The 25,942-nt window shown below is 40.6% G+C and overlaps 1 protein-coding gene across 1 annotated transcript in view; it reads left to right on the forward strand.

Annotated features, from left to right (window-relative positions):
* The window catches only part of LOC142398019 (alpha-1,3-mannosyl-glycoprotein 4-beta-N-acetylglucosaminyltransferase B), a 131,518-nt gene that overhangs the window by 59,210 nt on the left and 46,366 nt on the right, over positions 1 to 25,942 (forward strand). Inside the window, exons 2-6 of the mRNA XM_075481959.1 lie at positions 26 to 205; positions 5,365 to 5,508; positions 9,471 to 9,604; positions 22,039 to 22,085; positions 22,202 to 22,315. Coding sequence (XP_075338074.1) covers positions 26 to 205; positions 5,365 to 5,508; positions 9,471 to 9,604; positions 22,039 to 22,085; positions 22,202 to 22,315 — 619 coding nt within the window. The remainder of the gene's footprint in view (positions 1 to 25; positions 206 to 5,364; positions 5,509 to 9,470; positions 9,605 to 22,038; positions 22,086 to 22,201; positions 22,316 to 25,942) is intronic.

The following is a 25,942-nucleotide window of genomic DNA, read 5'->3' on the forward strand; positions in this document are numbered from 1 at the left end:
GAGCTGATCATCTCTTCCTCTGCAGGCGATGTGGTGGACATCTACCAGAGGGAGTTCCTGGCGTTGAGGGAGCGCCTCCACTCAGCCGAGCAGGAGAACCTGAGGCGCTCCAAAGAGCTGAACCTGGTCCTGGAGGAGATTAAGAGGGCCATCGCTGAGAAGCAGGCGCTCCGAGACATCAACCGCACCTGGAGCAGCCTCTCTGGTCAGTTCAGCTACACCATGATGACGATATTATATTGTGTCTAAAGCAGACTGTAGGAACTGAGTGTCAGGATACAGAAACACTCAGCAGTTCTCAGTTCATGAGGGGTTCCTTTTCTAAAATATAGAGATGAATAACCGTCTACCAGCAGCCTCAGAGGATATCAGAGCCCAGTGGATAAACTCTATCTGAGGCTAATGTTCCAGCAGAGTTAGCTAAAGACTGTGGATGTGTTTGAAACCGCATACTACATACTGCATACTACATACTGCATACTACATACTGCATACTACATACTACATACTGCATACTACATACTGCATACTACATACTGCATACTGCATACTACATACTGCATACTACATACTGCATACTGCATACTACATACTACATACTGCATACTACATACTACATACTGCATACTGCATACTACATACTACATACTGCATACTACATACTGCATACTACATACTGCATACTACATACTGCATACTACATACTACATACTGCATACTACATACTGCATACTACATACTGCATACTGCATACTACATACTGCATACTACATACTGCATACTACATACTGCATACTGCATACTACATACTACATACTGCATACTACATACTACATACTACATACTGCATACTGCATACTACATACTGCATACTACATACTGCATACTACATACTACATACTGCATACTACATACTGCATACTACATACTGCATACTACATACTGCATACTACATACTGCATACTGCATACTGCATACTACATACTGCATACTACATACTACATACTGCATACTGCATACTGCATACTACATACTGCATACTGCATACTACATACTGCATACTGCATACTGCATACTACATACTGCATACTGCATACTACATACTGCATACTGCATACTACATACTGCATACTACATACTACATACTGCATACTACATACTACATACTGCATACTACATACTGCATACTGCATACTGCATACTACATACTGCATACTACATACTGCATACTGCATACTACATACTACATACTTCCATACTGCATACTCATCGATCAGAAAGTATGCAGAGCTTTTACCCACAATGCATTTCCCTCCTACCGGAGCCTAAATCAGCCGGCCTGAAGCTGATTTCTCTTAAGCTCTAAACTCTGTAAACTTTAGCAACATTTGAAACATTTTCAGGCGAGAAAGTAGTCGTTTAGATCCCCAACGTGTTGAAAATCTGACAAAATACCGGCTGTTTACAATTTTGTTCCCGACGAATTCGGCGCTACTAAAGCTAGCCGCAGTGACGCACTTCCAGTTATTTTCACAAAAATAAAATACCCGTTGCTTTTTATCATAGGGAAAGCCATTACGATACAATTGGTGCTTTTGTTTTGAAAACAGGAAGTGAACCTACCCTTGTTGTAGCTAGCAGGAAACTGCCGTTTTGACAGGAAATAACGATCGGCGACGTCACGTTAAGTTGCATCTTGGGTAGTTTGAGTCTGCAGGACAACCAGATTGAGGAACAGCTTCTTCCCCCTGGCCATAAGACTGCTTAACGCACATCCATCCATCTCCCCCACATAACAACAACACCCCCCCCCCCCCCCTTTGACATGGACAACTACTCGCACTTTACTTTACACACTTCTGTCTGTGCAATTTCCCTTAGGCTGAGTGCAATATTTTAGTAACACTTTTGCACTAAGTGCATTTTATTTATTTCTATATTTGTTTATATTCTTTATTCCGAGTGCTGGCACACAGCACTTCCACACCGTTTTATATTGTACAGTCTGTATAGCTTGGATATCTAGCGATGTTGACCGGTAGTCAAGGAACGACATTTCGTTGTCAAAACTCACTTGTGTTTTTTGTGCAATGTCAATAAAAGAAAGTCTAAGTCTGAGTAGTAACCTCATGATGCATACCCAACATTTCGGAACTTCTCGCTTACTCAAACTCGCATACTAACTCAAAAAGTTAGTATGAGTAGTATGAATAGAAGGAGAAGTATGCGGTTTTGAACACTGCCTTTATGTGCAGCAACCACTTTTCATCCCACTGTTTTAACAACTTGGTCCAGTTCAACGCTGGACTGAAGAAAGTGAGCCACAAAGAGGGATCAGTTCCAACTCTGAACTTGAACGAGTCTGAACTTCAGAGCAGGGAAATGGAAGCATCTGAGAAATAATGGTTTATTTATTTATTTATTTTTTCCTTTAGCAGCAGCTAACGCTAACAGCTTAGCTAATGAAGATGACGTACACCAACTTCTAAGGAGTTATTGCTGTTATTTTCTCCTTTAGCAGCAGCTAACGCTAACAGCTGAGCTAAAGAAGGTGACGCACACTAACTTTAAGGAGTTGTTGCTGTTACGTTCTGAAAGATGAACATTATTTTTCCCACATTACTTTGTTAGCTGAAGCTTTATAGCTGAACGGTTCCGTTCTGTAACTCATCAACCTGCAGCTGTGTGGATAAGGTGTGTTTTTTTTTTGTTTTTTGTTTTTTTATTTAGTTTATTTAGTCAGGGACCATGTGCTAAGTACATTAATTACAAAGTAAAGAGATGACCTGCACTAGATTGTAGCTTAGAAGCTAATTTCCATCTGCAGTCCCTGGGCAGGTTAGAAACATAAAAACATAAAATACAATAAAATAGAAGCAGTCACTCAGGCAAAGACCACACACACACACAACACCGGTCCTCTCCTCACTCTCGTTGCTACATTGAACGCTGTGTACCGCTCTAGGCATGTTTCTGATAAAGATGGAGGTCTCCAAGTACAATTGTTTAATGAGGTTAATAAATCCAAAATGTTTACTTCGAGTTATGCTGTATACATCAATTAACGGTACACATGCATTACCCCTAACCCCAGTTATGCTGTGTACATCTCCGGCTTGGTCCATTACTGTTGAAGAGAAAGCATTGTTTGTTAGCATCTGCTGCTAGCTTACAGCTAAACTGCTAAACTATTTCCCTCTGGGATCAATAGAGTAATCATCTATATCTATATATAGAGCTGGAGTGCTTTCTGTATGACTGGTTGAATAGCTTCATTATGTTTGTGTTTACTGCATTAAATTACACAGGTGTTGATGACAGGTAACGTACGTAAACACACCATAACTGGCTAATGGCCTTTTTGAGCCTTGTTGGATGCGAGGTGTCAAAACAGGGCTGAGACAGAGAGCCGCTGTGCTTAAACCAACAGGTATTTTGATCAAAGGCTGTCTGTAACATTTCAATAAAACCTCAGAAAATTGTGTCAAATTGTTAAAAATCACATCAGAGTGCAACAAAAGCGGAGGTGGTTGTTAAAAACTGGAGTAGTAGAAAGGGCACATAACAGAAACTAGTGTTCAAAGATCAGCTTGAGCGATGTTGCGTTTTAAGATGCCAGAAATGTCTGCGCATCAGAGGAAGGGTAAAGCAACAGAAACATGAAAGACAAACTATTAAATTAGAAAACTTAAATTACACTGTTCCCACGTCTGTTGTGCTGGATCTCTCACTGTTTTGGCAGTTTGAGGCTGATGGATGCACTGAAGCAGCTGCACAGAGTGAACCGCTGCCAGCATCACATGATTCTAGCTTCTGCATCCCATCTGGAACAGCTTCAACCACACAAGTCCTGTTTCTTCCTCTGTACTTCCTGGCAGGAAATCTTCTTTGTTTCCTCTCTGTCCAGGAAATCTGGAGTTTTTTTTTTCCAGAACTGCATTAAACTTAAAATTAGAACTGCATTCAGAGATTAAAAACAGCACAAAAAACACAATCTAACTTTATTCTCACCTGTACTGGAACAGGACACTCTGGGTTGTTATGTAAAACAACTGGATTTCTACATTTTTATCTCATAGAATACATTCAATTGATTCGTAACCTTTCAAACACACATGATGCAGCCGGATGCTGATTAGTTATCACCGAACAGTAAAGAGGATTCAACAACAAGGGTGTAATTTTGATTTAAGTACTTTAATGTTTCATGTAAGGAAAATACAACATAGCTAACGACTTTTTTTTACCTGACACAGGCTGTGTTCGAAACCGCATACTACATACTTGCATACCACATACTGCATACTCATCAATCAGACAGTATGCAAAGCTTTTACCCACAATGCATTTCGCTCCTGCCCGAGCCGAAATCAGTCGGCCTGAAGCTGATTTCTCTTAAGCTCTAAACTCTGTAAACTTTAGCAACATTTGAAACATTTTCAGGTGAGAAAGTAGTCGTTTAGATCCCCAACGTGTTGAAAACCTGACAAAATACCGGCTAGTTACAATTTTGTTCCCACGAATTCGGCGCTACTAAAGCTAGCCGCAGTGAGCAACGCACTTCCGGTTATTTTCACAAAATAAAATACCCGTTGCCTTTTATCATAGGGAAAGCCATTACGATACAATTGGTGCTTTTGTTTTGAAAACAGGAAGTGAACCTACCCTCGTTGTAGCTAGCTTGAAACTGCCGTTTAGACAGGAAATGACGATCGGCGATGTCACGTTACGTTGCATCTTGGGTAGTTTGAGTATGAGTAGTGACCTCATGATGCATACCCAACATTTCGGAACTTCTCGCTTACTCAAACTCGCATACTAACTCAAAAAGTTAGTATGAGTAGTATGAGTAGTAAGAGAAGTATGCGGTTTCGAACACAGCCAAAGACTTTGTATTAACTTTAAACTCCTCAGAGGATTATGACAGTATTTAAAACTCTTAGAGTTGCTTAAAGGCTACTTTATGGGTGTAACAAGGTTTTGATTGTACTAATGTTGTTCAGAGACGAACAGGCTGAATTAACATACTCAGCTAGTCCTCATTTTCATTCTAGGATTAGACCTTTAGAGATGTTCAGCTTCTAATGAGTATATGAGTTGCAAACAGTTGAGTCCTGCAAAAATATTTACTGACCATGCTTAATTACACATTTCACTGCTTAAGAATGATTAATTTCCTAAAGATATGGTACTTTAATCTAGGGTTTTTGAACACCAGAGAAAAGGTCATAGGGCTGAAAGTGTTTTCTACTGCCAGGAAAAGCCAACACAAGTAAAAACAAGTTATTTTAAGCTGATGTGCTTAGTTTTCTAATGTCTTATCTGGACTTCCTGGTCTGATCTGGTCTCTTTGTGTGACCTCAGAGGAGACGAGGCTGAAGCTGTGGAATGTGAGCAGCAGTAAAAACGTGCTGCAGCTTCCCTCCATCTTCCATCACCTTCCTCACCTGCTGAACAGAGAGGACAGCCTGCAGCCCGCCGTGCACCTGGGACAGGGACGCACCGGAGGTAACGTCCGTTAGAAGTTACACACACACACACACACACACACATATATATATCTATATATATATAGATATATATATAGATATTAGGGCTGGGCAACGATTTAAATGTTTAATCTAATTAATCACATGATTTCCCTGATTAATCGCATTTGTACGCAAAATCCCAAAATGAATCCAAAAGTAGTGTATAGCTTTTAGCATTTAGCTTTATTTTAAATGTGCTGCCATATGAATGAAAGTGCCATAACATTTGTTGTGCAAACACACTTTTAACATCAGCATCTTTCTGTAGTTTTTATGTAGAAGCCTCGCTCCACTGTCTGTTTCCTTGAATGACTTGCTGCTATCAGTTGTGTGTTTTGCCTTTAAGTGATATTTTAGACTGGAACTACTACGCTGAGAAGACTATTCAACTTGGCAGTGTTTACAGATGACTTTGGTTCTGTCGACTCCGCCGTCTGGAAGAACTTTAAATCAAATCAAATCAAATTTATTTGTATAGCACATTTCATGTACAAAACAATTCAAAGTGCTTCACATAAAATAAAAGCATTGCAGCAGGGAGTGGAAAAAATACATAAAAGAATATAAAGAGAAACAAATAAAACTATTTAAATGAATTTAAAAACAAGCAACAGTCCAGTTAAATTCAAAGATATCGTGCAGATTTCATGCAAAGACACATGAGAACAGAAATGTTTTTAACCTGGATTTAAAAATGTCTCCATTTGGTGAAAGTTTAATCTCCACTGGCAGTTTGTTCCACTTGTTTGCAGCATAACAGCTAAATGCTGCTTCTCCTGCTTAAAATGAAAATGGCCGAGTAAAAGTTCCGTACCCTTCTCCAGGTTTGGTGGATCCGCCGATTACTTTCTTTTCCGGCTCCACAGCAGACAACAACAGACTTTTACAAAATAAAATGAATAATAAAACCTGCGCTAATGCACGATAAAATATTTATCAGCATTAAATAATCAATATATATATATACATAGAGAGAGAGAGAGCTCTATCTATATCTATATCTATATATATATACACTCAGGCTTCTTGCAAGCTAAAAATATGTTAGCTTGACAAAGCATCAAACTCCTCAGCTCCCATCACTCCAGCGGTTACCAGATGTTTTACTGAGGCTAACTATAATTGTCAGCAGGCACCAATGACTGTTTCTATGGAAACACAGGTCTGGTTCACGGCTAGCCCTGGAGGTCGGTAGCTAATGGTTTGCATTTAAAAGTCAGCATTTGTTCTTGTGACACTGTCTGTAACATTGACTCAGCCCCAGGGCGTCCTGCAGAAGGAGGTTATAAGCGCGGAAGGGATAAACCAAAAAGTCATTAATCACTCCTGCAGAATCCCCATTCACAGCCCAGAACAACTCACTGAGGCCCCCGCGACACAAGCAACATCCCCCGGAGAATAAAATAAACATCTCAAACCAAACAAGCTGAGCAAGGTCACTCTTTGTGTGTGTGGGTGTGTCAAGTCTAATTTATTTATGAAGTGTATTTTCTGCCCAGTAAACCATTTCCTAACAGGCCTGCTTCACATAGAGGACATAAATACAGATAAAACCAAAGACAAAAAAACACATCGGAAATGTGAATCAGAGTAGTTGTGCGTGCACGTGGTTGCGTGTGCACGTGTGAGTGCAGTGAAATATATTTATGATGCTCTTTGAGTGAAACAGGTTAGTCGCACAGAAAGTGCTTTATGATGCAGGAGGGGATGGAGAAACAACAACCCAGGGAAAAAAGTACGCAAAAGACATTAATATACATTTATCTGTGTGTGTGGGTGTGTGCGTGTGAGCGTGCACGCTCGCCAGACAAATCAGATTTATATGTAAAACCTCTGAAACAGAATAGGCGCAGCTCAGTGTTTTTCCAGAAGCATCGAGAAGACAAAAACAGGTTGAACTGAAGCAGAAACCAGAGGCTGTGGGGGTGCACGTGTGAGTGTGCACGTGTGGGTCTGTCTTTCTGAGGACCACTGTGAGCATCAAACCCTCGGTGTAAGGACACTCTGGGAAGTGAGGACCTCTTTTTTGACCCTCACTCTCACATCTCTTCAAAGATATTTTGGAGGGTTAAAAATTGGTTTTAGAGTTGAATTGTATGTGCACGTGTGTGTGTGTGTGTGTGTGTGTGTGTGTGTGTGCACAGTAACCCTGGTTCAGCTTCATTTTTCCTGGTCCAGTCTGGTTTGATTTAGATCAGTTTACACAACAAGAGCCCTTTGTAAGTTCTCAAAGAAAACACTACCTGAAAAGAACATTCTTGGGAGGTTTTTGATTTGAGGAACTCACGTTGAGGATTTTAAACTTCCCGCTGGCTCTGTGTACTTGCTGGAAAGATGCTGCACAGCGTCAGTTCTTCCAGCCACCTGTAGAATCTGGACCTGTGTATTTGCTGGAATTGTTTGCCTCTAATAGACTCAGTGAATTGAGGTGCCAATTTGAGCCCTGAAAAAGTTTCTAGTCCCTGGAAAAGTCTCTATATTTATTTATTGGAACTGAAGGATTTCACTATTATTATTCCTCTTCTATTTCTCATCCACGTGAAAATGCCAATGGGGAGGCCTAAACGTAAAAACTCATCAAACTTTACCCAAAATTTTCCCCCGCGTGAAGTCGCATGATTTTAATGTAATCAAAATTGGTCGTTGCCAAATTGCTCTACAGCGCCACCTAACGTGAGATAGCCCGAACCGTACATCGTAGAGATCTGAAACGCGGTATGTACGTAGAGCGCCTCAAATCAAGAACAAACGTTTCTTGGAGGTATGCTCTAAAATGTAGAAGGAGGCGGCCATTCCTCCTAGGGATTTTGAGCTACGGACTTCATCTTTGGTCGGCACGCAGTTAAGGGATGGGGGAGCAAAAGTTATCAAAATCTTGTTTGTGTTGTTTTTTTATTATCCTTCTTGACTTTGAATATTTACCGAAAACATTTGGGATTCACGTGTCCTGTTTCTGTGTATGTAAAGGATGACTGTGTACTCTCAAAGTATTTTAGACTAAGGCTACCTTTACACGGAAACGATCTGAAACCAAAACGCAAAAGTGGCGTTTTGTTTTCACTTTTAAATCTGCATTTAGATGAGCGTTTTAGGGTGAAAATCTGCGTGCATACGGAAACGCAAAAGTGTGTGACGTTTCATATTTATCGATGCAGTAAACACGCCAGATGGCAACACTACCAAGACCAAGTCTTTCTACTTCTCTTCTACCTGTTCACTCCAAGCGCGCGAAGTAGGCCTACAGTAAACAAAATGGCGAAGAAGAAATCAGACAATTTTGTGTGGACTGAAGAAGAAGTTAAGCTTTTGCTAAATGTTACATTACATTATAAAACTACCAAAGCTCAAGAAAACGTGGACTGGGAGTCTTGTCAGTCCAAGTATACTGACATATGGACCGACTTCATACAACAATATCCGACAGCAGCCGATTCTAGCCAGTATCCACACCAGCCTGGACAGATCTGTAAGGGACAGATAACGTCCAAATTAAAAGCCGTCCGTATCAAATATAGACAGACTGTAGACAGTCAACGGACATGTTGATAGCCTACTGATGTGTTTCCCACGTTTTTCTGGCGCTTTATTACGCTTGTCAAGTCATTTCTATGTGACGAGAAACGCAGTTTTGCGTTTTTCATCCTTTACACGGTGGCGCGACATTGGAGCGTTTTCAAGAATTCCACTCTGGAGGGCGGTTTCACTTTTTTGCGTTTTCATGCCCCCAAAACGCCGTTACCATCTAAACGATATAGTGCATCCGCAAAAAGGTTTTGCGTTTTTAACCCGTTTTCGTTTCCGTGTAAAGTGTCCCTAAATGCTCTCAGGTGACCTGGAACTGTGTATTCATTCAATAAATGCTCCAAACGCCTGGCTCGGTGTGTTTGCTGGGTATTACCAGTGTGCTCTTATGCTCATTGTGTGTGTTTTTGTTTGCAGTCTCCATAGTGATGGGGGTTCCCAGCGTGAAGAGGGAGGTCCACACCTACCTGACCGACACGCTCAGCTCGCTGATGTCGGAGCTCAGCCCCGCGGAGAAGGACGACTGCGTCATCGTCGTCCTCATTGCAGAGGTCAGTGTGTCTCTGTATGTGTCAGCGGATATAAAAAGTTTACACACCCCTGTTAAAAATGCTCCTTGGGTCGGCCTCTTCAGGCCACATCACAGATTTTCTGTTGGATTCAGGTTTAGAAATGGAAATTCAAGGCGCTGCCATCAGCAAATGAGTTAATTAAATTTACTACCTTCATAAACTTTCATAAACACTCAATATTTTTCCATTTATCTCTTAACCATTTTTAAGCTGCAGCTTTTTGAAACCTGATTTCAAGGTTTTCCTCAAAAACATCTCAGCGTTTCCATTCTTACGGCCCGAGTAAGTGTGTATTAATCCAGTTGAATTCCCAATAAAGCTGCTCTGTTTCTTTCGTCAGAAACTGGGACTGAAACTCCCATTAAAGCCAGAGATGGGGACTCGAGTCGCTGTTTTGATGACTTATGACTTGACAAAAAAGAAAAGACTTGAGACTCGACTCGGACTTGGAAGTTAAAGACTCGGCACTTGAATGACTTGAGAGTTATTCAGTTCATGTTTTCAGTTTGAATATAAAATGAATAATTAGAAAAATAATATCGATTACCCGGTAGGAGCGCAGGCTGAGAATGGCGTCATGATTGGATCCCTACCCTGTCAGTCAGTCATGCCCTCTCTACATACCTTACGTGTTTATTGGAGAGAATAAACTCATATCAGATATGCATCAACATGTCAGCGAGAGGGGGGCCGAGTCATTGTCTTCGGCAAAAGACGAACAGCACAGTGCAAGACATGCGGCATCAACATCTCAGACAGCCAGACGACTTTGAACTTTGTTCATCATTTAAAGATCCATTCTGACCAGTGAGTGCTGGTCAAATTAGCTAATATTATCCTGTTAGCCTAGTCGGTAGTTAGCTAACGTTAGCTTGATATGATACGGAATGGGGGACAGTTACTTATATCTTGTCTTTTCACTTTATTAAGATCAGATTCTGCGGGTAAAATTGCAATAATAAGGTGACTTGACTTGACTTGCCCAAGAAAAAATTACTTGAGACTTGAAAGCTAGGACTTGGGACTTGCACATGTGTGACTTGGTCCCATCTCTGATTAAAGGTGAATCTTTTACCAGTCCACAGTGTTGTATACATGTATACCGGGACAAGGACGGTGGTCCAGTTAAATGGCCCCATCCAGCTGTAGTTTGTGGCTCGACTCAACTGTATCATCCCTTTGTTGCTCTCTGCGTGGAAAAATTGACCATCTGAATAAATGTGTGTTGATGCGTGTGCTTCCTTGAATGCTTTTTAAAGGCCACTGGTTTATCTAATGAATCTTAACACATGCACACATGCACACACACACACACTCGTCCTTTTACCTCCCTGCAGCAGTCTGAGCTTACTATCAGCATGGATGCTAAACACAGAGAGACGGTGACATTATCACTGTGTGTGTGTGCAATGAATCATTTAAGCTGTTAAATCACACACATTCCTGCCTGCATTTATATCACGTCGGCTCTTGTTTGTGCTTGTGTGCGTGTTTGGTAAAGAGATGCAGGTCACACACTCTAGTTCTGTGGCATGAAAGGTGCGTTTTATCCATTTCATTGTAAATATTTTCATCCAATTTCATGAACACATCTAAACTGATCCACATTTTAACCCCCACCCCACACACACTTTATAAAGGCCCTTCTTATCGCTTACTCCACACGGTTGCAGCTTAGTCGAGCTACAGTTTACACACATGGGAGGGGAGTCAAGTTATGAAATGGATAGTTTGGGTTTTTTGAGACGGGGTTGTGTGTAATACTTATGAGTAGTTAGCATCTTACCTGCAGAAGGTAGCGGTCAGAGCGCTAATTCTCGTGTTGGAGCCAAGCTAACAGCTACAGAGAGCAGGGACAAAAGAAGAGCCAATCCCTCATACACCCAAAAAAAACATATTTCACCATATTTTGGATGTTAACCCACTTGGAAGGGGTGTGGTTGCTCAAATATTTAATCTAATTTCACAACTTGACTGTCCCTCCTTATCTATAATTAAGGACCAGCAGTTACAACTGGACGAGGGCACATGGGATTCATTTCTAGACAGGGTCCACTTCTGCAGTTTAAAATTCTCCAACGTCTTCACTATACTAAAGCGAAATTGTCCAGATTTTATCCTAATGTGAGCCCCTTATGTGCTAGGTCAGAGATACTCATTGTGCGGCTCCTCAAGCTCTAATTGGTGGCTCGCACTCGCACAGTAGCTTAAAACAATATGGTAACAATAACAATACATTTTTTCAAATAACATACAGCGAATACTGCACAGTATTAAGTATTTTTATTAAGTATTAATTAAGGCTTAATGGTGTTTCCTAAAGGGGGCTCTGTTAAACCTGGCAACGCAGCCCGCTTAAACAACCGTCACACTTGACCGCAGTGCACGCTAGCTCCTTTAGCCAGCGCGAGATGCAGGCACAATAGATCGGTTTTTGATTAAAAAAGGGCAAAAACCAGCACAAAAACCATGCTCATCCTGAATGTCTCACTATGATTACAACAACAAACTACAAATACAACATGAAGAAAGTCCAGGACATGCACACCAGCTTCCGCTCATCCCAGTATTAAGGTAAATGTGGTCTGAATTGAAAATGTATTGGCTGTGTTGTTTCTTTTTTTGTGGGATGTTTCATATGTAGAAATGCATATTTGCAAAAGGGGACTTCAGTATGTTGGCGTAAAAGTGTCTCTTCCCTTGATTTTGCTCTGCCAATGTGGCTCTTGTGAAAAAAATAGTGAGTATCATTGTGTTAGGTGGAAAAATCCGGTAGGGACTCTTAACCACACGTTTTGGACTTGTCCCCAGCTTTGTAAGTACTGGGAGGATGTATTTACAGCACTGTTTGGAGTGACTGAAGAAGCTCCCCTTCCAAATTATAAATTAAATGCTATTGCTTTTGCGTCTCTGATTGCTCGCCGGCTAATTCTTCTCAAATGGAAGGACGAAGCACCACCCACACATAACCACCGGATTCGAGATCTAATGCAGTTCTTGCGGCTGGAGAAAGTCAGGTCCACTCTGAGGGGATCAACTGATAGATTTTACAAGGCCTGGCAGCCTTCATTTAAAGGGGCACTAGGTAGCATTTTCACCTAAAATTATAGCCTTCAAGAGTTTAACAAAGGTTAAACAAGTCAATGGTAAGCGAATGAAGCCTGTCTCGCTCCCAACAGGGGTCTGTATGCTGAGAATCCCATATGTAACTTCGGCAGGAGCGACCCGCTTCTGAAGTGTCGTGAAGCGTGAGAAGAGTCGTTTGTGTTCACGGCACTTAGCTAGGTACTGTATGCTAGCTGTAGTTGTAGCTATGTGTTCGCTTGCGTTGAAGAGCCAACACCAAGCGTTTCATATTCTTTCTTTCACAGACTGAATATGAAACGTTCGATGTTGGTACTTCCCATCTTTGTGAAATTTCTCCAAGCGTGATCTTGTTCATCTACCATAGTGACCTGCGTTTTAGATCGCAAAGAGACAGGTGATGATGGTGCTCTAATTCCTCCTGAGTTCGAGATGTAGCCTAGCTTCAGAAATACACGGACTGACCTGATTAGAATAAGAATAGCGTTTTGATCCGAACAAGAATTGTTATCTACACATGAAAATGGATTAATTTGTTTGGATTATGATTGTTATTGGAATAGTGTAGAGCTAGCCTGCGCGCATCTGTCTCAGATGTAACTTTTGTAAGTGTCTGCTAATACAAAGGAATCACTCCACGAATACACCATGATGAGGGAAGAATCCCATTCAAGATCAGCAACAGTCCATCCATCCATCCATCCATTATGTGCCGCTTCTCCGGGGGTCGGGTCGCGGGGACAGCAGCCTGAGCAGAGACACCCAGACGAGCTGTCCAAGGCCACTTCCTCCAGCAACAGGATTATAGCATATTATCTTGAGTTCTCTCTTCAGAAAATCTCTGATTATAGTATCTTACGTGGGCAGTCTACACTTGTGAATCAGATGACCTAACTGCACTGACTAAATAACACAACGGCAGCATTCGCCACGATGTTTAGTTAGTGGATGTGTATAATACAAAGGTGGGCATTTTTACGACTGTGTAGAAATACAGGTTGACCAATAGAGATCGCTATACTGCCGCTAAACTACCTTGAATGCCTTTAACAATTTGAGGTTGATTGTGTCTGGAGCTGAGTGTTGCCGTAGCGTGGGATGCACCAACTTTAATTGATTGCGCCTGATTTATTTTGACCCCCTTTTTTTTTTTTTATGTATTTATTTATTTTTTTTTTTTTTTCTTTTTCTCTTTTTTTTTGGTCTCCATTGTTAGGAATTATAATTTTTATTTAGTTGTTCTTCTTTGTGAAGGGAGGTGGGTGGGGGGAATATGTGATCTCTTATCTCGGCGGGCAGTCTGGTAGAATTGTTCGTTGTACCATACGTTGTAAGTGTTGGACTGCTTAACAACAAGCTCTGTATTATTTTTGTTTATAAGATGAAAAATTCCAAAATAAAGTGTTTAAAAAAAAAGAAAAGAAAAGAAGAGCCAATTTTCACCATTTAAAGCAACTCAGACAGTCGCTAATTGTACACAATGCGAGGACAACCTCCAACGGCTGACTCTGGCAAAACCATGAAGTCAGGTTATTCGATCAGTTTTTATTATCCAAACATGGTTCTAGCCTTGTTTTAGGCTGTTTTAAAGTGTTTGGACCTCAAAAAACTTTCTGTTTCAGCTCATACTAATAAGTAATTTGGATTGTGTTGAGCTTCACACACAAGAAAGTCAGAGATCCAGGAGACAGTCGGACTGTCAGAGAGCTTGTGATCTCACTGCCCGACACGACAGGGATTTAAACTGGTGTATTGACGCCCTTAGAAGAAGCATATTCAACTTACCAAGTTGGACATCCAGCTTTTTAGGGTATTTAATTTGATTATTTCTAGTTGGAAATCAAAAATTGAACTTCTGAGTTGCCATTAGGGCTGGGTAAAAAAATCGATTAAATCGATTTTGGATCGATTTCATTTAAAATTTGCATAATCGATTTGTAGGGCATGAGATCGATTTTATTTATTTTTTTTTTTTTAAATTTTTATTTTTTTTATTTTTTTTTTTCATGAATGATTTTTTTTCATGAAGTTACTGGTTCCAATCCACACGGCTACGGTAAGAACCATGTGTTCCCCAGTCCAAGCAGTCATCAACCCACTAATTCTGGGCACCTGTAATTATACCTAGAACTAAGTTAGCTACCATAAAAGAAGTGCTCCCCCAAGTGGCTAAATCTAAAACTACACTAAAACCTACCTATAGGTGAGACTAAAATGGCTCCTACAAATGTATTTAATTAAGTAGGCTGTCACGTTGAATATAGTGTAAAATCTTGCTAATACTTCTTTCCACTGGGTGGCTTCAGGTGTTACTAATATAATGTAACAATCTGTTAACACTGTCAAGCCACAGCCCTTTGAAATATTGATGTCAAAATGCAACATTTTGAGGTTAAATCCTGGCGCCAAGAGAAGCAGATGGAACCGATTCGGATCGAATCGAATCGAATCGAATCGAATCGTGATTAATCGATTTAAAGCCCTAAGAATCGAAATCGAATCGATCCAGGAACTTGGCGGTGATACCCAGCCCTAGTTGCCATGGAATGGTGCTTTATTGTTTTCATGAAGCGTTATGGTTGGTGGGTGGTGCAAGATAGATGGAGACCCAAATGTAGAGCAGCAGCCCGGAGGCAAACAGATGATTGACTATAATCTTTCTTCAAGAAAAAACAAAATCGCAGCTAAACTGGGAAAAAACAAAAATAATTAATAACAGAACTTCCTGACAGGGATTTTACCAGAGGAGAAAAGAACTGTAACAATGAGGATCTGACAAAGACTCGAAGAAAACCGTGGAGCTTAAATACAGAAGGGACAGAAAGGATGTGATGTGAAACAGAATAAACTCTAAGCTCCAAACTGAGGGAAGACAAATACAATAAACTGTAGTGATACAACGATTAAAAGAGGGAGTGTAAACAAATAGACAAATGAAGAACAGACTAATACAAACAGAGAATAAATCCTGATTCAGACAAACAACTCGAAAACACCAACAAGAAAACAGACAAAACACAGAAAAACAAAGAAAAGGAAATCAAATCCAAAGTCACAGAACAGAAAAACCACAAACCCTGAACACGAAGAACCGATCACAGTGACTGAAAGGAAACTCCTCTGGAGGTCGTTTCTGAAACTTTCAACATGTGAAAGCTGCCGGTGCAGACTTTGGAAAACTGCTGTTTTCTGCAGCCGTTTCATTCAGTTTTAGTGATTTCACACATTTTGCTTCTGTCAGTTTGACATCTTTCTTTCTGTTTGAAATCCTCTAATTTCCTCACTGAGCTGAAATTATAGCAGAGCTTGTGTTGAGGTTCAGGGTTTGGGGTTCGGGTCTTTGTGGACTGGAAGAAGAAGAAGAAACGTGACGCCTCAGCAGGCCTCGTTTGTGCAAAACGAACAACGAGCAGCTAAAGCACTTAAAGCTTTTAAAGTGGAGAGATGTGCAACATGAATATTACATGACTGAAGCATGTTACAGAGAAAAACATGAAACCGCTCGGCATGAGAACACGAATCCACCACGCAGCCTTTCTTTCACATCAGCAGGTCTGGGATCTGCGCTCCCGTTGTCTGGAAAGATGCTGAAATAGGATCAACCACATTATGAAGCCAGATGGGAGGCAGGATGTTGCTAATCTTTACTGAGTCTCTGTTTGTTTTGTTCCGGGAAAAACTAAATATTTCCACAGTGTTTGATTCTGATTAAAGTCAATTTGAATAAATGCTTAAAAAAACACGACAAGAGACTGAAAACGTTGTTGTTCTAAATTATTAATCGTTGGACTGATGAACAGCTTTTCATCCAGTTTTCTGTTCAGGACTTTTAGAGCAGCTCTAAATTGAGAGCTCCGTGATGGAAACCCTGAACAATGTAACCTAAAACAATGCATTAGCCTCAAATTAAGCATTTAAATGAGCTGCTCTGCCTTTGTTATGGAAATTTGTCTTGCCTGGAATGCAGAATTTAGGCTGCTTAGATTTCAGAGGAATCATGACATGAAGAAGAAGTTGATTGCTGCAGATGTCGGAGGGACTTAAGACTGCTCAGATCACCAGATTGTGCACATATTGGAGTTAGAATACATTGTGGATTAGTTTTGTGAAGAGCTGCATCTACTCAGAGAACTGAAGTTTCAGAACAAACTACAATCAGATTGATTGATGTGCAGAGCCTTGGTGATGGGGATCACCACCAATACCAGCCTCTTTTTCACCTGGTAGCTTTACTTACTTTTACTTGAGGCAGCTGAGATCATCAGATATACCCATGAGATGGTTAATCAAGCCTGGATTTACTCTTTCTGCCCCCTGCCATCGTATTAACATCGACTGGCGACTATGGAAAGAAAAAACACCCCTTATAACAGGAAGAATCCTCCATCAGAACCAGGAAGGGCGGCAATCTGCCTCGACCGGCTGGGAGTTGAGAGGACAGGAAGGAGGAGAATATCCTGATAACCTGTTTTAATGTGAGCCAAAGGACAGATCCTGGTCAAAAATAACTCCAAATTTCCTCACTGAAGCCAAGGAAACAACAAATTCTGAGTCATCCAGGTCTTTAAAACATGGTTGTAGTCTAACCAATGGATTGGTTGTCACGCCCACGGGACTTTCCCCATGTTTTATGTTTTATCATGTTTTAGGTTATGTCTTGGTTTTGAGTTCTTGTTTTTAGTCTTGCCATTCTGTTTCCCCTCACTTCCCACGCTTGGTCATTAGTTTCACGCACATCACCTGTTCATTCCCCACCAGCTGCACCCAGTCACTAATCACTCCCAGTTCCCTATTTAGTTTCCAGTCTCCCCTGTCATTTTGTGATTTCCTTACCATACCTACACACCTACCATGAGTCCTGATTGTCCCCTCATGCCACGACCCCGAATTTAAGCTAAGTATTTATCCATGCTATATCAAGTGTTTTTGTTTTGTTTTGTCAAGTAGTTATTCCACAGTTTAGGTTTTTTTATATTCGGCTCAGCCGCGCCTTTTGTTTAACCTTTCTTTGTTTAATAAACCCAGTTTGCTTTTTTACATCTGAGTCCGCATCCGTGTCCTACCAACCCTTCACCCACCCTGAGATTGGTATCATCTGGTTTCATAGATAAGTACAGCTGAATATCATCAGCATAGGCCATGCTGTCTAATTGATGCACAGTTTAAATCAAAATCAAATCAAATTTATTTGTATAGCACATTTCATGTACAAAAAATTCAAAGTGCTTTACATAAAATAAAAGCATTGCAGCAGGGAGTGTAAGAAGCATTAAAAATACATAAAAGAATGTAAAGAGAAACAAATAAAATAATTTAAATTAATTTAAAAACAAGCAACAGTCTAGATATGTTAAAAGATATTTCATGCATAGACACATGAGAACAGAAATGTTTTTAACCTGGATTTAAAAATGTCTCCATTTGGGGAAAGTTTAATCTCCACTGGCAGTTTGTTCCACTCGTTTGCAGCATAACAGCTAAATGCTGTTTACCAATAAACAGCTGGTTGGTGACTGTATGTGTTTTGAGTTTGGTTGGGTTAGAATTAGCTCTTTGTCTGGTTTGTTAGTTTCATTCATCCGCAGAGGGGGTGGCTAAAGATGCTGGAACACCTTTACATTTAGCTTTGAACTGACCTTACTCTGTCACCCGATGTCATCTGTGACATGCTTCACCACAGCTGACACCGACATCTGGCGCGCTGCAGTTTAAAATGAACACCCAGCATGGCAATACCATCATTTACTTTACTTAACAAAGAAGGAACTTTACTTGCTGCTGAGCTGGGCGTCCCACAGTATTATGTGCACTTTGTTTGGTGTATTTTTGCAGGAGGAAGATGGCACATTTTGTTCATTCATAAATCTCCAGCAACCCTTTAACTGTCAGGTACAGCCACGCTCTGCTGCTCAGGACACAAACAGGTTATAAGCAGGTTTTAAACTTTCAAGTACTGTCTACCAGCTTTAGATACAGGGGAAAATGCAGAAAATTAAACATATCTGTGCATATTAGACCTGCTAAATGCTAAACTACCAGACGAGCATGCGAGAGTGTGGAAGATGAATGATGCTTTTAATAAAATTAAACAAACAGGCGCTGCCGAGGCAGGATTTGCAAAATTATTTACAGGAAGTGCAACACCAAATTAAAGTAGACACAGAAAAAAGACTGGTGGACGGACTGACTCAGAAAGCTAACCGAAAAGGAAAAGACGTTGTAGATCCACGGAGAAACAGCTACATACCAGTTTTGACCAGTTGATGTTATGAATGTGGCTTCAGTTTGACCTCTCACAGGGAAATAAAATCTCAGAAGGAAAACTTGTGTTTTTTCCTTCTATTTGGATCAAAAAGCCCACATGAAACAACACTAGGCATTGGAGCAGCTTCCAGTGTCGATACAGGAAAATAACTTTGATTAAATGAACACAGTAGAAAGTGAAGAGCTTGATCAGCGCTGACTACGTCTGCTCCTCGTTAACATGGAGCTCTGTGGTAAGCTCCACCCGGCTGGCACCTCCAAGTCGCCAAAACAAACCACAGCCAAGCTCAGCTGCTGAAAACACGTGTGTGACCGCACACTGACCTTCACAGCCAAATGAGTCGGTCCCAGTCGGGAGCCCAGTCTTGGTTCTGATTGGCTCGTGCAGGAGGCTGAGCTCTGACATCACTGATTGCTCAAGTTGTTGTTGATGTTCAAGTGTGAAAAGTGTGCGTGTGTTTCATTTGGTGCAGACAGAACTAAAAAGTGTTTTGATGATCTCAGTCAAAAGTCCCCATAACTGCAGAGTGACTCACAAATACCAAAAAGAGGTACAACATGAATACAAAAGGATTTAAGAAACAATCACTTTAAAGAGATACAAAACAGCAAAAAAGACACACAAAGCAACATCAAATAGACACAAAACAACTTCAAAGAGACACAAAGCAACATCAAAGAGACACAAAACAACTTCAAAGAGACACAAAGCAACATCAAAGAGACACAAAAAAGCATTAAAGAGACACAAAACAACTTCAAAGAGACACAAAGCAACATCAAAGAGACAAAAAAGCATCAAAGAGACGCAAAACAACTTCAAAGAGACGCAAAACAACTTCAAAGAGACGCAAAACAACTTCAAAGAGACACAAAGCAACATCAAAGAGACACAAAACAACTTCAAAGAGACACAAAGCAAAATCAAAGAGACAAAAAAGCATCAAAGAGACGCAAAACAAATTCAAAGAGACATAAAGCAACATCAAAGAGACACAAAACAAATTCAAAGACACGCAAAACAAATTCAGACACGCAAAGCAACATCAAAGAGACGCAAAGCAACATCAAAGAGACACAAAACAACAACAAAGAGACACAAAACAACAACAGAGACACAAAACAACAACAGAGAGACACAAAGCAACAACAAAGAGACAAAACAACAACAACAAAGACACAAAACAACAACAGAGACAAAGCGACATCAAAGAGACACAAAGCAACATCAAAGAGACGCAAAGCAAAATCAAAGAGAAACAAAACAACATGAAAGAGAAACAAAACAACATGAAAGAGAAACAAAACAACATGAAAGAGAAACAAAACAACATGAAAGAGAAACAAAACAACATGAAAGAGACACGAAGCAACATGAAAGAGACACGAAGCAACATGAAAGAGACACAAAGCAACATGAAAGAGACACAAAGCAACATGAAAGAGACACAAAACAACTTCAAAGAGACACAAAGCAACATCAAAGAGACACAAAGCAACATCAAAGAGACACAAAAAAGCATCAAAGAGACGCAAAGCAACATCAAAGAGACACGAAGCAACATCAAAGAGACACGAAGCAACATCAAAGAGACACAAAACAAATTCAAAGACACGCAAAGTAACATCAAAGAGACGCAAAGCAACATCAAAGAGACGCAAAGCAACATCAAAGAGACACGAAGCAACATCAAAGAGACACAAAACAACAACAAAGAGACGCAAAGCAACATCAAAGAGACGCAAAGCAACATCAAAGAGACGCAAAGCAACATCAAAGAGACACGAAGCAACATCAAAGAGACACGAAGCAACATCAAAGAGACACAAAACAACAACAGAGAGACACAAAGCAACAGCAAAGAGACAAAACAACATCAAAGAGACAAAACAACATCAAAGAGACACAAAGCAACATCAAAGAGACACAAAACAAATTCAGACACGCAAAACAAATTCAAAGAGACGCAAAGCAACATCAGAGACGCAAAGCAACATCAGAGACGCAAAGCAACATCAAAGAGAAACAAAACAACATCAAAGAGAAACGAAGCAACATCAAAGAGACACAAAAGAACTTCAAAGAGACACAAAGCAACATCAAAGAGACACAAAAAAGCATCAAAGAGACGCAAAACAAATTCAAAGAGACATAAAGCAACATCAGAGAGACACAAAACAACACGAAAGAGACACAAAGCGACATCAGAGACACAAAAAAGCATCAAAGAGACGCAAAACTAATTCAAAGAGACATAAAGCAACATCAGAGAGAAACAAAACAACATCAAAGAGACACGAAGCAACATCAGAGACACAAAACAACATCAAAGAGACACAAAGCAACAACAGAGACACAAAGCAACAACAGAGACACAAAGCGACATCAAAGAGACACAAAGCAACATCAAAGAGACACAAAAAAAATTCAGACACGCAAAACAAATTCAAAGAGACGCAAAGCAACATCAAAGAGACGCAAAGCAACATCAAAGAGAAACAAAACAACATCAAAGAGAAACAAAACAACATCAAAGAGAAACAAAACAACATCAAATAGACACAAAACAACATCAAAGAGACACAAAACAACAATAAAGACACAAAACAACATCAAAGAGACACAAAACAACAACAAAGAGACACAAAACAACAACAAAGAGACACAAAACAACATCAAAGAGACACAAAACAACATCAAAGACACGCAAAACAAATTCAAAGACACGCAAAACAAATTCAAAGACACGCAAAGCAACATCAAAGACACGCAAAGCAACATCAAAGACACGCAAAGCAACATCAAAGAGACACAAAGCAACAACAAAGATACGCAAAGAGATACAAAACTTTCTCTTTGATGTTGCTTTGCGTCTCTTTGATGTTGCTTTGCGTCTCTTTGATGTTGCTTTGTGTCATCAAAGAGAGACAAAACAAGAAGCCACATTAAGGGAGTAAAAACTGTTTCTTTTTTAACTTTAACTTTTAAACTTAATTTTTAAACGCTGTCCTGGAAACATGGGTCACAGATCAGCTGAACTTTGACTGTGTTTGTGTGTTTACAGTCTGACCAGCAGTACGCCGGCAGTGTAGCAGACAACCTGAAGCGCCTGTAAGTTCACCTGCATGATGGGATGCCGTTACCACGGCAACAAATATAAAAGTCTGTGAGAACGTTTATCACAGCTGGTTTGTCCGTTTGTTTGACTCTCTCTGTGCTTTTCTCAGTTTTCCAGCAGAGATTCAGTCGGGTCTGTTGGAGGTCGTCTCTCCGTCCGTCCACTTCTACCCCGACTTCTCACGACTCCGAGAGTCTTTTGGAGACCCGAAGGAGAGAGTCAGGTTTGTGTGTTGCACTCGGCCGACATGAGCCAGTTTTATGTGTGTGGTTTCAGAAAAGAAAGAAAACTTGCTTTCACTAGAAGAGTTTCTGTTTATAAAAGTGTGAAGTGAATCATTTGCTGCTGTAACATAAAAAATCACAACCTGAAATCTTCAGGTCCTGTTAATCATCACCTCTTAACTTCAGATCAGAAGAACTTCCCTCAGTTTATCTACTCCCAGATCCTTGTCGGACCATTTTTCATGTCACTTCTTTTCACTGTTGCCTGTTTTTCCCAGAGGATTGTCTGTTGTTTCTGTTATTCGTGTCACAGTTTGATCAATTAAGAGCCTCAGAGACCCTTCGCCGGTCTTCACCTCCTCAATCCTGCAAGGCCCCACAACTCAGTGGGGTCACATGGCTCTGAAAGGATCGGATTATTGGCTAAATTACAATAAGACTGAGTTGAGCAAGGGTAATTATGTTTGGATATATGGCGATGAATTAATTAAATCACAGGCACAAAGCGTGTCATACCCCGGTATGATAGGTGGCGCTGTACCCATTCCAACTGTTGCTGATAGAGCCACTTCCTGTTGATCTCTTCACCACCAACAACAACAACAAACTCAGGCATTGGAGAAAGATGGAGAACGCAGAGCAAGATGAAGCTACGTCCCTCTACATTTGGTCTGTGATGAGCTGCTTGTTGCACAAACTCGATGCCCAACGGAGCATTCTCCATCGCGTTGTTTGTTTCTTTCTGACGGCGACAACAACAGGAATATCGTCTCCTTTGACTTCCGGGTCACGACCCCGGGAAAAAATCTGGAGCATGCGCAGAACGCAAAGTCTGATTCACCACGTGCTTCAGCGTCTACAAACAGGTTTAGAGTGACTTTCAACCGAGTTATCTCGGGGTCTTAATCCGATCCGATCCAATTTCTTGTCAGGTTAAGGTGTCTACATGCACTTAATAACTCAGTCTGATTGTAATTTAGCCAATAATCCGATCCTTTCAGTGCCATGTAACCCCACACACTGTGACACTGAGCCCTCTTGGTGAGGCAGCGGGTCACAGGTGACCTTCTGGAGGTGCTTCGAGCTCGACCTCAGGTCCTCTCTTCTCTGGATGTGGCTGAACTGGAGGAGGAAGTAAGGGTGGAGCGTGTGGTTCCTGTCTCCAGCCCAGAAAGGTCCCTTTGCCTCATTATATATTCATTATAACTATTCAATTAATCTGGAGGAGCTCCTCCAACACACCAGAAAGAGTTGGAACGGTGCAATTTAGGGCTGTTAATCAGATAAAAGCTACGTAATGAGAATAGTTCAAACTATTGTAACCATGATTTGGTCCAAAAGCAGCCTCCATTCTGAAACAACCACCACCCCGTACTGTTGCACAGTTTAAGACGTGTTTGCAGGAAGAATGGAACAAAATAACAGCTGGAACTCTTCATCACTCGGTTTCCTCAATGCCAGAACGTCTTTAAGTGTTGGGAGAAGGAAACGTTACAAAGTGGGAGAAGATTTACCGTCCTGACTTTTATGGGACGTGTTGCAGGTGTGAAATGTAAAAATGGACGTTTATTAACAGATGAAATGAAGCTGATGAGACAGAAGAGGAAATAAGTTGAGTTCAGACTGTCTGTAGTGAAGTAAAACTCAAAGTTAATGTAGGAATCACTGATATTTTATTTTGTCTCTCCTTTCTGGGTCCCACTCTGCTGCTGTTTCCTGATTAAAAACTGTCACCTGCTGAGCGTTGTGGGAACAGACTAAAACAGGACGAACAGATCGGATTTATCGGAAATGATAACAAAACTGACCTCGTTGCTTCTTTCAGAGTGATTTCAGAAGTTTGTCTTTATTGTTTCTGATGAAATCCGACCGTAAATATCGTCAGTTTGTCTTAATTAAACATCTTCGCTGTCACATCTTTGTGAACCTCAGTTCTCAGCTTTATCGTGTCCTTAAAAAAAAAAAGATTCTTCCTCTTTGTCTACCTGTCTGGTTGCTGCTGAGTTATTTTCAGAGAACCGGTTTTAAACTTTATTCTTTTCTCCAAAAGCCTGATTCCTTCCTGTGGCTTCCGTCAATTTGTCTTCCTGCTGAGTCAGCAGTCCTGATGAGAGCAGCTTTTACTGACAGACGCTGTCAGGACGCTGCGCTTCATAAGGAAAAAAAGGGAGAAACTCAACAGGAAGATGATTGTCAGAGCTCATACGAGGGGAAATAAAGAGGTTCAGCTACTGTAAACTACTGTCTCTACGAGACTTCTGTCCTGCTGGAGTTTATTTCACTGCAGAGAGAAAATGCATCACAGTGTCATGAGATCCAGCCAAACAAGTCCAACAATACACTTCAGTGTTCCCACTCACATCCACCCTGCTGTTCTGATGAAGCCAGCTTCTGGTGGAAATGTTCTGCTGTCAGCTGCTCTGAGGAGCATACATCTTCCACCCAGCAGCAGCCTCAGAGGATATCAGAGCCCAGTGGATAAACTCAAGATTCAAAGTTTTATTTGTCACATGCATTGTTATACACGGTACAACATGCAGTGAAATTACCTTTGAGCGCCGTCCACAAAATACAAAATATAAACTAGGTAGCAAAGTAACATTAATGGAAAGTTAAAGTAAAATTAAAAGTTCCTAAATTAGAATAGTAGAATATCAAATAAAATATATAAGCAAGATTAAAATACAAAATAAGATTAAAAATATATACATATAGAATAAAATAGAGTGCAAAATAAAGTAAAGTAAATATATGTATGTGCAGAGGTTAAAGTCCGAGATATGTGCAAAAAAATGCCTGAGGCTCTGTCTGAGGCTAATGTTCCAGCAGAATTTAGCTGCTGACCTCACCAAAAGGGTGGGGTTGAGCACTTTCTAAGTCTCCACCCTGAACAGAGGTGTTAAAACAGGGGTTAATTGCTCTAATTGGCTTCCCAGGCTGCACCTGTGAAGGTGTGCGTGAAGCCGGTCGTAACTGTGTGATCATTATAACCGTCGGATCTATACTTCTCACGAGCGATTTCATGTCCATAAGCCAGCGATACTCGATACTCACTATTATTTTCGCAAGAGCCACGTTGGCAGAACAAAATCAAGGGAAGAGACACTTTTACACCAACATACTAAAGTCCCCATTTTGCAAATATGAATTTCTACATATAAAACATCCCACAAGAAAAGAAACAACACAGCCAAGACATTTTCAATTCAGACCACATTTACCTTAATACTGGGATGAGCAGAAGCTGGCGTGCATGTCCTCGACTTTCTTCATGTTGTATTTGTAGTTTGTAGTTGTAATCATAGTGAGACATTCAGGATGAGCATGGTTTTTGTGCTGGTTTTTGCCCTTTTTTAATTAAAAACCAATCCATTGTGCCTGCATCTCGCGCTGGCTAAAGGAGCTAGCTGCACTGCGGTCAAGTGTGAGGTGGTTTAAGCGGGCTGCGTTGCCAGGTTTAACAGTTCCCCCTTTAGGAAACACCATTAAGCCTTAATTAATACTCAATAAAAATACTTAATACTGTGCAGTATTCGCTGTATGTTATTTGAAAAAATGTATTGTTATTGTTACCATATTGTTTTAAGCTACTATGCGAGTGCGAGCCGCCAATTAGAGCTTGAGGA

This window comes from Odontesthes bonariensis, chromosome 13 (genome assembly GCF_027942865.1).
Source record: "Odontesthes bonariensis isolate fOdoBon6 chromosome 13, fOdoBon6.hap1, whole genome shotgun sequence".
Taxonomy (NCBI): Eukaryota; Metazoa; Chordata; class Actinopteri; order Atheriniformes; family Atherinopsidae; genus Odontesthes; species Odontesthes bonariensis.